At 44.6% G+C, this 13,719-nt stretch overlaps 1 protein-coding gene across 1 annotated transcript in view; it reads right to left on the reverse strand.

Moving 5' to 3' along the window:
• SLC35G1 (solute carrier family 35 member G1) overlaps window positions 1–5,800 on the reverse strand; it is a 56,276-nt gene extending 50,476 nt beyond the window's left edge. The window contains exon 1 of the mRNA XM_077455182.1: window positions 5,475–5,800. Coding sequence (XP_077311308.1) covers window positions 5,475–5,757 — 283 coding nt within the window. The 5' untranslated portion in view covers window positions 5,758–5,800. The remainder of the gene's footprint in view (window positions 1–5,474) is intronic.
• Between the last annotated feature and the right edge of the window lie 7,919 nt (window positions 5,801–13,719).

The following is a 13,719-nucleotide window of genomic DNA, read 5'->3' on the forward strand; positions in this document are numbered from 1 at the left end:
TATACTTCATTAGAGTTTCGCTGACACCGATATCAGTGCCAATGCTAAGCATTTGCATGAGTACTCGATTCCTGAATGCAATACCTTTACAGTGCGATTTGTGCCCATACAAAATGAATGGGCTTAAATCGCCCCACAAAGAATCGCATTTGATTTGAACAGGGATTCTGTGCGATTCATTATATTTAATTGAGCCTGTTCACAAGTAAATATCTTATTGGCCATAGCTTACCACTTAAAAGTAGATGAGCTTCTTTTGGGGCAGAGTCACATATTTTTGCCCCCAGTAGACTTTAGGCTGGGTTCACACTTATGCAAATTGGATGCGGGTTTCTCCACATCCAATTCACATGACAGGAATGTGTGACTGGCTTTCAATGGAGCCGGCTCACACATCTCCGAAGCAGCCGCGGAGCTCACAGCATTGAGGCCACTGACCGTCACAGCCATATTTATTACTTGTAACTGTTTCCTGTCACTGGCAGGAGAAAAGTGCCCGCTTTTTACTGGCTGCGAGTAAAAATACTGATAGTTGGCAACACTGGCACACAACAGAAGGGTCCTGTGCATCTTTCAGGTCCGAATTGAGGCAAAAATTCAGACCCAATTTGAATCTAAAATGGTGAACAGACACGCACCGGACCCCCTGCTGTCCCCTGCGGCCGCACATAACCCAGAACCCAGCCTCAATGGAAATGCCTGAAAAAAAAAAAAACAATTAAAAAAATAAAAATAAAACAGGGTTTTTTTTTTGGTTTTTTTTGGGTGGGGTGTTTTCTTGCTTAGTAGCTGTCCATTGGATAAAGATAATTTTAAAAAGCTCCAGATTACCTATCTGTACATATTTTGTACTCATTTTTTTCCCTACAAAACCCAATTAAAAAAATAAAAATAAAAAATAAAAGGGGGGATTTAAAAGAACATAAAAAGAAGTGGCTGTCAGCTGCTTTATTGAAATCTATACAGGGAGATTATAACTTGTAAGAGCCTCCACCGCCACACTAATTGCCCCTTCCTGCCCCAGTATCAGAGCATTTGTACGAGTACAAGTACTTGTGCAAATGCTCAGTATCGGCACCAATATCCATACTAGTATTGGTATTGGTGCAACAAAAATACAAAAAAAAAAAAACACACACACACCACACCCACAATTTTTTCAGATGTTTTCTCGCACAGTAACTAGTTTTTCCATTAGTTAAAAAAAAACAGTCACTCTTGAAATGAGCACAATAGCATTTAAAGACACAAAGTGGCTTAGCTGGTGGCACCTATGCCTTGGAGCAGTGGGGTCTTAGGTTTGAATCCCAATCAGGACACTATCTGCATGTTCCACCTGTGCTTGTGTCGGATACCCCACACACCCCAGAGACAGTCTGGTAGGTTAATTGTGTATGTATGTGAGGCAGGGACCTTAGATTGGAGGTTTGAGGACAGAGACTGATGTGTATATGTACAGTATGTAACGCACTGTGTATAACAGGGGTTCCCAACCAGTGGCCTGGGGGCCACATGTGGCCTGCGGAGCCCTCTGATGTGGCCCTCGACCTCCTGCTCTAAGATGGCAGGTTGGCAAGCCCAGATCACGGGTTGCCAACCAGCCATCCCAGAGCAGTTTTGTGAATGAAGCCACTGGTAGTGGAAGCAAGTGGCTGTGGAGCAGAGCTACATAAGCCAATGCTTTCTGTATAGTGCCCGCTCCTGTCACAGGCGGAGTGATACCAAATGCACTCCGCCTGAGACAGCAACAGCCAGTGATACCAGAAAGGTAGGGTGCCCCCTAAAAAAAAAAAAAATTAAAAGTCAGCAGCTACAAAGACTGCAGCTGCTGACTTTTAATAATCGGACACTTTCCTGTCCCAGGGTCCAGAAATGCGGGGGAACGAATCCCCCCTCATTCCCCGCTACGTTCGCGGTGCTGTCATTCTTACTGTGGGCACCCGGCTGTGATGCGCTGCACAGTCATCTGGGACACGTGACAGGTTCCAGATGACCGTGCGGTGCGAGGGGAAGTGATGTCACCAGCCCGGGCAATGAAGAAAGCAGACTACGAGGGACCCCCTAGCGACAGGCATTTAGAGGTGAGTAAAAAATAAATAAAAAATTTCCGATTATTTATTTATTTATTTTTAAAGAATTTTAAACTATTTTTTATTTTTCGGTGGCAACACCAATTTAAAAGGCAAGTTAACTACTAAATTCACAGCATATATGGATATATCCGTTTTGCAGTGATTACTGGGCTGCTTTCAAACTGATCCGCAGGTGCAGAGCAGCTGCAGGTTACCTGCATTGAGCCATAGACATGTTATTACCTGCGGGTTTGTTGCACCTTCAGAAAGTGCGCTACACCTGCAGGAGTAGAAGTTAAAGCGGAGGTCCACCCTAAAATGGACCCCCGCTCATCGGAATCCCCCCCCCTCCGGTGCCACAATTGGCACCTTTCAGGGGGGAGGGGGGTGCAGTTACCTGGATAATCCAGGTAACTGCACCCACTTCCGGGATAGCTGTCTGCGGAAAGGGGCGTAGATTACGCCCCTTTCCGCAACTGCCCGCCCCTTTGCGCAAGTGCCCCGCTGCCTGCTGGGAAACACACAGTTCCCAGAGGCAGCGGGGACCGTCCGGATTGCGCCGCGCGGCTCGCGCATGCGCAGTAGGGAACCGGGAAATGAAGCCGAAAGGCTCCATTTCCTGATTCCCATACCCAAGATGGCGGCGGCAGGACCCGACAGACGACCTAGCGATCGGCTTCGGGTGCCGACATCGCGGGCGCGCTGGACAGGTAAGTGTCACTATTTTAAAAGTCAGCAGCTGCAGTATTTGTAGCTGCTGGCTTTTAAAAAAAAAAAAAAACGCGGAGTCCCGGTGGACTCCCGCTTTAAATAGAAGTTTACGGCAAAGTGCAGCTAACCTGCAGAAAATCCACAGGTTCACTGCGCTGCACCTGCGGTTTGGGCAAATCGCAGCGCATCAGTGTGAAAGCAGCCTTAGGCCCCTTTCACATGATTGGTCTGACCCAATCAGACTTACTATTCACCTCTATGGAGCAGCAGATGTAAAAACAGACTTGTGTCTGTTTACACCCGCCTACCTAAAAAAAATAGAAAGGGATCTGCCCCTTCTATCTGGGTGAATCGGATTGGATCAGAGGGCCCATAGAGTAGAGTGGACTGTGTCCGTGGACACAGACCTGTCATCCTCCGGCTCCACTCATTGTGGCTCGCGACCATTTACCAATTCACTAAAGTGGCCCTCGCTCTTCAAAAGGTTGGGCAACCCTGGTGTATAATGTCAGTACTATATAAATATCTGTAATAAAATAAGCTTTCATTCACATATGTGCATTCCAGGAATGTATGCGTTTTGAGAATGCACAAAAAAAAAATGCAGGTTAAGGTGTCAATAATTGTTAATGGAAACCCAAACACGGATGCGCATTTTTGCCACGTACAAAAACTGATGGTAAAAACTGCACACTAGAACGCAGTAAAATGTTCCATGTCACGTGTAGGGTAGCACATTGAAATCAATGAGCTGCCCTATGCGACTCGTGGGAATAACCACGCATCTCAAATAGCTAGATGTGAATGTGGCCTAAGAGGCTTCAATAGAACCTGAAAAAAAAAAAAAATTACAAAAAGAGGAAAAAAAAAACACTAATTTTTGGGGGCATTTTCTCTCCTAGATTTTCATTGGCTAAAAAAAAAAAAAAAGCAAAAAAAAAAACCCTCAAACCTGAAACCTTATGAATGATGCTCACAAAAAGCCTGATAAACAAACAGATATATTTAGCCCTGAGTGTATTGTCACATGAAGCTTGTGTTTTGGCAACTAAAAGAAATGAGCACACGTAAAAAGGCGTTATCTTGCCTGGTAATTCGTTTTCTATTGTTTAAAAACAGTTTATAAAGAAATGCTGAAGCCTAAAATGCACGTGAAAAAAAGCCTGTACAAATACTCAAAATACGCCCAATACGGCCTGGTTTACACTTATGCATTTTTTTTATTTATTTTTTTTAGTTTTGCAGACACACACTACAGTCCATTTAACATGGTTTCCTATGGGTCATATTCACATCTGTGCATTTTATGGAAAGGGCCAGGGACTTTTTTTCAGTTTTTTTGGTTCCATAGACACTTCAATGTATCAAAAATGTGTATTTAAAAAAAAAAAAAAAATAAATAAAAAAAAATCACTCCAAAGACATGCTGGTAGGTTAATTGGATCCTGTCTAAATTGTAGCTAGTATGCATGTGAGCTAGGGACCTTAGATTGTAAGCTCCTTGAGGGTAGGGACTGATGTGAATGTACAATGTATATGTAAACGCTACGTAAATTGATGACGCTATATAAGTAACTGAAATAAATAAATAAAATGCACCTGGAATATGCAAACTGCAAACCGATAGGTGTGAACCAGGCTTCAATAACCAAAGATGCATTTCCATTGGTGGATCATCAGCCAAACCTCTATGTATCCAGTTCGCCCAGGAACAAGTTATATTGTATCGTTTTGTTTTTTATGTTGTATAGTTTTGTTAATGCATGTTTTCTAGATTGTACAGTATAGTGCTTTGTTTATATTGGACGATGTTTTATTACATTGTAAAGTATTTTACTACATTGTATAGTGTTTTGTTTTATATTGTACAGTGTGTTATTTTATTGTACAGTGTTTTATTACATTGTATAGTGCTTTGTTTATAGTGCACTGTGTTTTATTACATTGTATAGTTTTTGTTTTATATTGTACAGTGTTTTATTGCATTGTATATTGTTTTGTATATTGTATTGTGCTTTATTACATTGTATAGTGTTTAAAGCGGTAGTAAACCCGCATTTTTTTTTTTTTTTTTTTTAAACCTGCAAAGCAAAAGGCATAATGAGCTAGTATGCACCGCATACTAGCTCATTATGAAATACTTACCTTAGAACGAGGCCCCGACATCTCGCCCGATCCACGCCGAGGAAGCCGACATGCTCCCTCGGCGTCTCTTCCGGGTATCGCGGCTCCGGCGCTGTGAGTGGCCGGAGCCGCGATATCGTCACTCCCGCGCATGCGCGCGGGAGATTTAAATCCGGCCGGGCGAGCGCTGCCGGATTTTCACGGAGAGAACCCCCTTGTGCGCATGCGCCGCTGCAGTCAGCGGCGCATACCGAGGGGAATATCTCCTAAACCGTACAGGTTTAGGAGATATTTTTTTTACCTACAGGTAAGCCTTATTATAGGCTTTCCTGTAGGTAAAAGTTAAAAAAGTGGGTTTACTTCCACTTTAATTACATTGTATAGGGTTTTGTATATTGTTCTGTGCTTTATTACATTGTATTGTGTTTTATTACATAGTATAGTATTTTGGTTTATATTGTATAGTGTGTTATTACATTGTATAATGCTTTGTTACATCATCACCATCATCACCAGGAGTCAGTGGAATAGATATGATGAGAGTTTATAAAGGATAAAACTTCTTACCGCTCTCCTCCTTGGTCACCATGAACCGGACACAGAACATGTGTGGACAGCGGCTCTTCTCCCCCGGAGTGACCCCAGCTCGGGGACAGTCAGAGGTGACAATGGTAAAATCACCTGGAACCCCCGTCTCCCCCTCTGCCCTGAGTGCGCCGCTCTGCCTGTCCACATCCCATGTGGAGTTCTGGAGGCATCCATTCGTCTCCAGAGGGGGGGTCCGGCCCAGTCTTTCCAGTTCCAGTACCCCCGGATCCTCCTCGCTGACATCCCAATCCTCACTGCCCATGGCGGCCCGGGGATCTGATCACACCGGTAATGTGTGCGTTTTATGACCGGCCACAGGTGGCAGCAGAGAGCAGTCATGAAGAACGGGGCGGAGCTAGACAGTGACATTGCCTGGAGCCACAGCGGAGACATTGGGATCGCTGGCAGTGTGACTGTCACCTTTACACACAGAGCAGACACACTCACATCTGTGTACAGACAGAGCAGACACACTCACACATCTGTGTACACACAGAGCAGACACACTCACATCTGTGTACAGACAGAGCAGACACACTCACATCTGTGTACAGACAGAGCAGACACACTCACATCTGTGTACAGACAGAGCAGACACACTCACACATCTGTGTACAGACATAGCAGACACACACACACATCTGTGTACAGACAGAGCAGACACACTCACACATCTGTGTACACACAGAGCAGACACACTCACATCTGTGTACAGACAGAGCAGACACACTCACACATCTGTGTACACAGAGCAGACACACACACATCTGTGTACACACAGAGCAGACACACTCACACATCTGTGTACACACAGAGCAGACACACTCACACATCTGTGTACACACAGAGCAGACACACTCACACATCTGTGTACACACAGAGCAGACACACTCACACATCTGTGTACACACAGAGCAGACACACTCACATCTGTGTACAGACAGAGCAGACACACTCACACATCTGTGTACAGACATAGCAGACACACTCACACATCTGTGTACACACAGAGCAGACACACACACATCTGTGTACAGACAGAGCAGACACACTCACACATCTGTGTGCACACAGAGCAGACACACACACACATCTGTGTACAGACAGAGCAGACACACTCACACATCTGTGTACACACAGAGCAGACACACTCACATCTGTGTACACACAGAGCAGACACACTCACATCTGTGTACACACAGAGCAGACACACTCACACATCTGTGTGCACACAGAGCAGACACACTCACACATCTGTGTACACACAGAGCAGACACATTCACATCGGTGTACACACAGAGCAGACACACTCACACATCTGTGTGCACACAGAGCAGACACACTCACACATCTGTGTACACACAGAGCAGACACACTCACACATCTGTGTACACACAGAGCAGACACACTCACACATCTGTGTGCACACAGAGCAGACACACACACATCTGTGTACACACAGAGCAGACACACTCACACATCTGTGTATACACAGAGCAGACACACTCACACATCTGTGTACAGACAGAGCAGACACACTCACACATCTGTGTACACACAGAGCAGACACACTCACACATCTGTGTACACACAGAGCAGACACACTCACACATCTGTGTACACACAGAGCAGACACACTCACATCTGTGTACACACAGAGCAGACACACTCACACATCTGTGTACACACAGAGCAGACACACTCACACATCTGTGTACACACAGAGCAGACACACTCACACATCTGTGTACACACAGAGCAGACACACACACATCTGTGTACACACAGAGCAGACACACTCACACATCTGTGTGCAGAATATTGATTGTCTTACCGTTTTTACAAAGCTAAAATAAATGCATAAAATGGAGCTTGCGAATGCTAGGGGTTGAAAGGAACGCAAGCAAAAATTGCACACCACCCAACAGCACACAAAAACACACAATTTTTTATTTTTTGCAGGCACAAAACAGAGCGGTTACTTCTTGATGGCACCCCATGGTGCACTAATGTGCATGAAAAATTGTGCGCCAAGACACATGGTAACAGAATACTATGCGTTTTTCTGCAGCTAAAAAAAAAAAAAAAAGTGCACATTCTTTTGTGCAATTTGTTCACCAGCTGTCTAACTATCTATTATTGTGCATTTGGGAAGTGTGGCATTTAAAATGTCATTAAACACAGACTATGAAAAAGGAATTACATGCTGTATAACAGAGTGTGCCCCCACTGCAGCCTGGGATTGTGTCCTCTACCGAGCATGCCCAATTTCAGTTTCCTTCTAAGCTCTTAATTTCCTAATTTTTCTGATCTGTGCAGCCCATGTGACTAAAGAGTCACACATGTGGATGTATACAGTACACAGTGATAAATGACCCTCCGCTCTCTCCAAGGGTTGCCACCTGTCCTGGATTCACCTGGAGTGTTCGGGTTTAAAATCAGGCGTTTGGGTTTTAGACCGCCTGAGACCCAGACAAATTATTCAGACAGGATTATGGTTTTCCAGCAGGGTTGCTGGCTACAGTTGTGTAAGCCAAGAGTGTCTGTTACACTCTCTTTCACACTTCCCAAAGCCAGCACTAACAATCCCCCCCCCCCCCCCGCCCCACAGACACAAGAGGGGAGAGGGTTCAATCTACTCCTCTTCCTCCCACCTCTACCCCTCTGTGTCTGCCCACACTCCAATCCCCAGGGCTGTGCCTCAGAAAAGGAAAGCGGAGCAGCATCAGATACATCTGGATGAGAGGTGCTGACTGCCAAGGGGTGAGTGAGCTCACCATCCATCTCTGTATGACTGAAGTCCCTTCTCTCTCCTACCTCTGAGTGAGTACACTAAGGTAAATCAGGCTTCTCAGAGCACCCCTTACATCAGAGCTCTCAGTGTTCCCCCTAAATCAGGGTTTCCAGAGTCTGCAGAGTCCCCCAGAGGGTACTCTGCGAGTTCAGATGTAAAAAGGGAACTCTGTGGATTCTGATGTAAAGGGGGACTCTTGTGATTAATATGATTAGAAATGTTATTGAATTGCAAAATACATATATGTATAATTTATACTATTTAAAAAAAAAAGTAAAAATTTGCTGTCCGCCGCTAAAGTGTTCGGGTTTGACTTGAAGAAAAGTTGGCAGCCCGACTCCCTCCATGTCCTCCTATTTCTAAACACTATGGCGGTGGGATATAGTATGCTGATTGATTACAGTCACTAAGAAACTCACAAAAATGATTTGTTTTAATATAAATCAGTTTTATATATGTAATGTCACTGCTAACACCTGTAAAAAAAAAAAAAAAAGAAGAGCCTTGGGTGCAGATGCCATCTGAATAAATAGAGAGCTAGCGTCAGTCATCCGAGTCCACCTACACCATAATAAAGCACAAAAAATACACATCTGAGGTTCCATAAAGTTTTATAGGAAGCTGTAAAACTGTTTTTATGAAGGTGGCCTTCATAAAGTGATTGTAAAGGCACAAGTGCTTATAGGAATTGTAAAGGCACAAGGTTTTCTATGTTAAAATGGACCTTCCGTCATTTTTTCATCTATTAAATCCTCTGCCCTTGTTGTTTTAACTTTGGATAATAAAACTTTTTTTATAAAGAAGCCCACTTCCTGATCCCTGTCTGGTAAAAGGCCTAGACGTATGACATCATGCACAGCTGTCTCTCTCTCTCTCATTTGTGAGATTTGCCGAGGTGGGGGTGGATAAGTCATAAAAGGACCAATGAGAGCTGGAGGTGTGCCTCTGTGTGTCTATCTAAATCCAGGAAGTGAACAGGCAGCAGCTTCAGCTGCCCACAGTTAAAATGGATGCAGCCAGACTCAGTGGAGGGAGGTTTCTGCAGCATATTTGGCAAGTACAGAATCACAGTATATATAAAATAATATGCAAAGTGGTTGGAGGGAAGCCTCAGAGTGGCAAAGATGTTTTTATTATAAATTATGTGAGCAGACTGCAGTTCTTCTTTAATGTATTATGTGCATCTGCGGCTCAGCTCGGGTGCCCCCATAGCAAGCTGCTTGCTGTGGGGGCACTCATCAGGAGGGAGGGACCAGGAGCACCAATGAGGGCCCCGAGAAGGAGGATCCGGGCTGTATGGGCAAAACCACTGCAGAGAGCAGATATGTATAACATGATTGGGCGGGGGGGCGCAGGTTGTAGTTAGTCTTGCCTATGGCCACGTGAGTGACAGGATCAGAGAGCAGGCTCACCTGACTGACCAGCTTCGATCAGAGACATGGTGCCCACCTCTTCCGCTATCCTTGTGCCCACCTCCTACTTCATTCACCTTGTGCCTGCCTCCTCCACTGACCTCATGCCTGCCTCCTTCGCCTCCTCCTCTGACCTAGTGATCGCCCCTTCCACTGACCTCATGCCCACCTCCTCCACTATCGCCCTCTTCACAGGCTGAGCTGCTGCTGACCTCCAAGGCTGCTGCTTTCTCTGCAAAATCAGTCAGCGCCCCAGCCCTGTGTAGAGCCCCTCTTGTTCCCCAGAGAGTCTAATGGGGAAGTCAGCACCGTGGCTGCGTCCCCTAGGCAGCATTTATTTATTTTCTTTTTACACTGTTGCTTTATTTTTATTTTTTTTATCACTTTTATTGCTGTCACAAGGAATGTAAACATCCTTGTGACAGTAATAGGCATGTGACAGGTCCTCTTTAGGACCCCAAATCCCTCCACTGTACCTAAAAGAAGTCAAAACACCAAGATTGGTGTTTCTGAATGTTTTTCTTCCCCAAAAACTGGCACCCATAGTTTGAGTAAACCAGGAGGTGATGTCATGGTTGCTCGGGTCTCCTGATGGGACGACCAAGAGAGCAGTGGATGGTACTGGGAGGAGGAGGGGGGATGTCCTCTCCCACTGCTTGTTATTACAGCTGGGCTGCTGGTGAGCCACTCTGGTTGCTTTGTTCGAGAAAGCCAACCGCCGGCTGTAAAAAACGGTACCGGGATGATACCTGCAGCTAACGGCATCATCTCGGTATAACCACCGAAAATCCAGCGAAGCGGTTAATACATACTGAGCCCAATCTCGATTGAGCAATGTGCACAAGGGACAAGGCTCTCTTGGGTCCCTCACTCCTGCTTGGCTTAGATACAGCAACAGAAGCCATTGGCATCTGCTGCTGTCAATCAGAGCCAGTGGGGAAGGAGCGAGGGGTTGGGTCAAGTCCTGCTCTGTGTGTCTTATGGACACTCAGAACGGGGGTCGAGAGCGAACAAACACACATACACACACGTGCACCCATAGAAAGTGGCTTGCTATGGGGGCACTCGACAAGGGGTTGGAGCCAGGAGCTACAACGGTGGACCCAAGAAGAGGAGGATCGGGGCTGCTCTGTGCAAAACCATTCCACAGATCAGGTAAGTATAACATGTTTTGTTATTTTAAAACAATGAACTTTACTATTGCTATAAAATGTTACTTTACTATTGCTATAAAAATGTGTAAAAAATAAAATAAAAACATTTTTTTTCTTGTAGTCCTCTTGTGGGTGGGTCATGAGAAATGTCCCTCCTCAAACAGAATATTGCTCTACACCTGTAGGTAAATAGGATAACCAGAACCTTTAGTAAATGGAGCTGGGTGGAGTGGGGTTGATAATAAAGTTGGCAGTGCCTCCACCCAGGACAGAGGGGAAATTAACCAGTAATCTAATTCAAGTAATTGGGAGCAGAGGAACTGTTGCATATATACGTACTACAGCAAAAACTGTAACATTAACCATACAAATATATATGGCTGGCTCTAGGGGGGTGCACACAGATTTCAGTTGCCCCCCCCAACCCCAAAGACCCCCACCCTCCCCTCTCCACCTTGGACACTGAGGTTTTCCGTTCCAGGGACACCAATATCATATGTGCACAGGGAGGTGGTGGCAATTACAAAACCAATCCTCTGTGTGGCTCTCTGCAGCAGGTGAAAGTTAGCTTCTCCTCCTCTCCCTCTCTCTGGCTTTCAGCTGCTGCAGAGAGAGCCACACAGTGGATTAGATCTGTAATTGCTGCCCTGCCATCTCAATCACCCTCCGTATGCACCATCCTCTTCACCCAGTCCATCATCCCCCACCCCTCGGTAGCACTGCTGGCTTCCCACCTCTCCTCTCATGATGAAAGGCAAAAGAACCTGTCTACTTGTATAGTAGAAATTAAAGAAGTCCTCCACTAAGTGCTGTCATCAGCTAAAGTAATCCCAAAAGAGAACAGTATAATTTGCTGTTGCTGGCACAGTAGGGGAGGTTTCAAGATGGAGAACAGGGGAAATGACTAGTAAATATGTTTTATTTACCTGCCCCTTCCTTTCCCGAATGAACACAGTGAGTGATCAGAACCGAATCGCTCACTATGTTCATTCATCACTGAAGCATAATAAACTTTACTATTCTTCCGTTTCTAAATGAACAGAAGCCTCTGTACAGGCCACTTCCCATTCATTCACTGTATAGTGCAGCTGAGCCTATAGAGAAAGGGATTGAAGAGTTTATATCCTCAGTCCATTTTTTTGTCTCAAAAGTGGGACATTTCACCAATGGTATTTAACCACTTCATCCCCGGACGATTTTACCCCCTTCCTTACCACTTTACTTTAACTGACAATTGCGCGGTCGTGCGACGTTGCACCCAAACAAAATTGACGTCATTTTTTTCCCCACAAATAGAGCTTTCATTTGGTGGTATTTGATTACCTCTGCGGTTTTCATTTTTTGCACGAAATAAACAAAAGAAGAGCGACAACGTTGAAAAAAACACAATATTTTTTACTTTTTGCTATAATAAATATCCCATTTAAAAAAAAAAAAAATCGCAATAAGCGTATATAGATTGGTTTGCGCAAAGTTATAGCGTCTACAAAATAGGGGATATATTTATGGCTTTTTTTTACTAGTAATGGCGGCGATCTGCGATTTTTTTTCATGACTGCGACATTGTGACAGACATATCGGACACTTTTGACACATTTTTGGAACCATTCACATTTACACAGCGATCGGTTTTATAAAATTGCACTGATTACTGTGTAAATGTGACTGGCAGGGAAGGGGTTAACACCAGGGGGCACTGCAGGTGTTAATATGTTCCCTATGGGAGTGATTCTAACTCTGGGGGGAGGGGACTCACAAGGGGAGGAGACAGATCGGTGTTCCTTTGTACTGGGAACACACCATCGGTCTCCTCTCCACTGACAGGACGTGGATCTGTGTGTTTACATACATAGATCCACGGTCCTGCTGTGTTCCCGGACAGTCGCGGGTGCCCGGCGGACATCTCGAGCGACCGGGTCCCGAGCGACGCCGGGAATGGGAGGACGTCATATGACGCCCACCCAGGCTGGGAGATCCCATCTGTGGGCGTCATATGACTATGGGTGGGTAGGGAAGTGGTTAAGCAATGCCCCCACCCCCACAACAGAGTTTTGAAAAAAATAATAATTATGAAGGGCTCATTCACATGGGTTCTCTGGCCTATACAGTGTGAATGAGCGATGATTAGGTTAGAAAGTAGTGAGGCGCTGTCAATTAACTAATAATTAACTAAACCTAGTTAGTCACTCCCGTTAGAGTAACATTGATCAGTAAGTTTTTTTTAATCACTTATCACTGTATTGGTATCACTGGTCCACAAAAAGTGTCACTCAGGGTCAGATTTGTCCGCTGCAATGTCACAGCCCTGCTAAAAATCGCAGATCACTGCCATTACCAGTAAAAACAATAAAAAAAATGAAAAGTCCCTAAATCTATCCCCTATTTTATAGACACTATGACTTTTGTGCAAACCAATCAATATTCACATTTGTGCAAACCAATCTATATTTTTTACCAATAATATGTAGAAGAATACATATTGGCCTAAACCGATGAATACATTTTATTTATTTTTTTGGATATATATTATAGCATAAAGTAAGAAAAAATATTTTTTTTTTTCAAAACTGTCTCTTTTTCTGTTTATAGCGCAAAAAATAGAAACCGCAAACATATTCAAATACCACCAAAAGAAATCTCTATTTGTGGGGAAAAAAAAGGACATCAGTTTTGTTTGGATACAGCATCGCACGGCCGCGCAATTGTCAGTTAATGCAATGCAGTGCCGTATTGCAAAAAATGACATGTTCATTAAAGGGACAAATCCTTCCGGGGCTGAAGTGGTTACGTTTGCCAAAGTCTGCTTGAACCAACCCCCCAGGGCAGTTTGGCTCATCATTACCCATTTTAAATGTTTTTTTGGT

The sequence above is a fragment of the Lithobates pipiens genome, unplaced genomic scaffold (genome assembly GCF_037356315.1).
Source record: "Lithobates pipiens isolate NorthernLeopardFrog02 unplaced genomic scaffold, aLitPip1_a1.2 Scaffold_25, whole genome shotgun sequence".
In the NCBI taxonomy this organism is placed as follows: domain Eukaryota; kingdom Metazoa; phylum Chordata; class Amphibia; order Anura; family Ranidae; genus Lithobates; species Lithobates pipiens.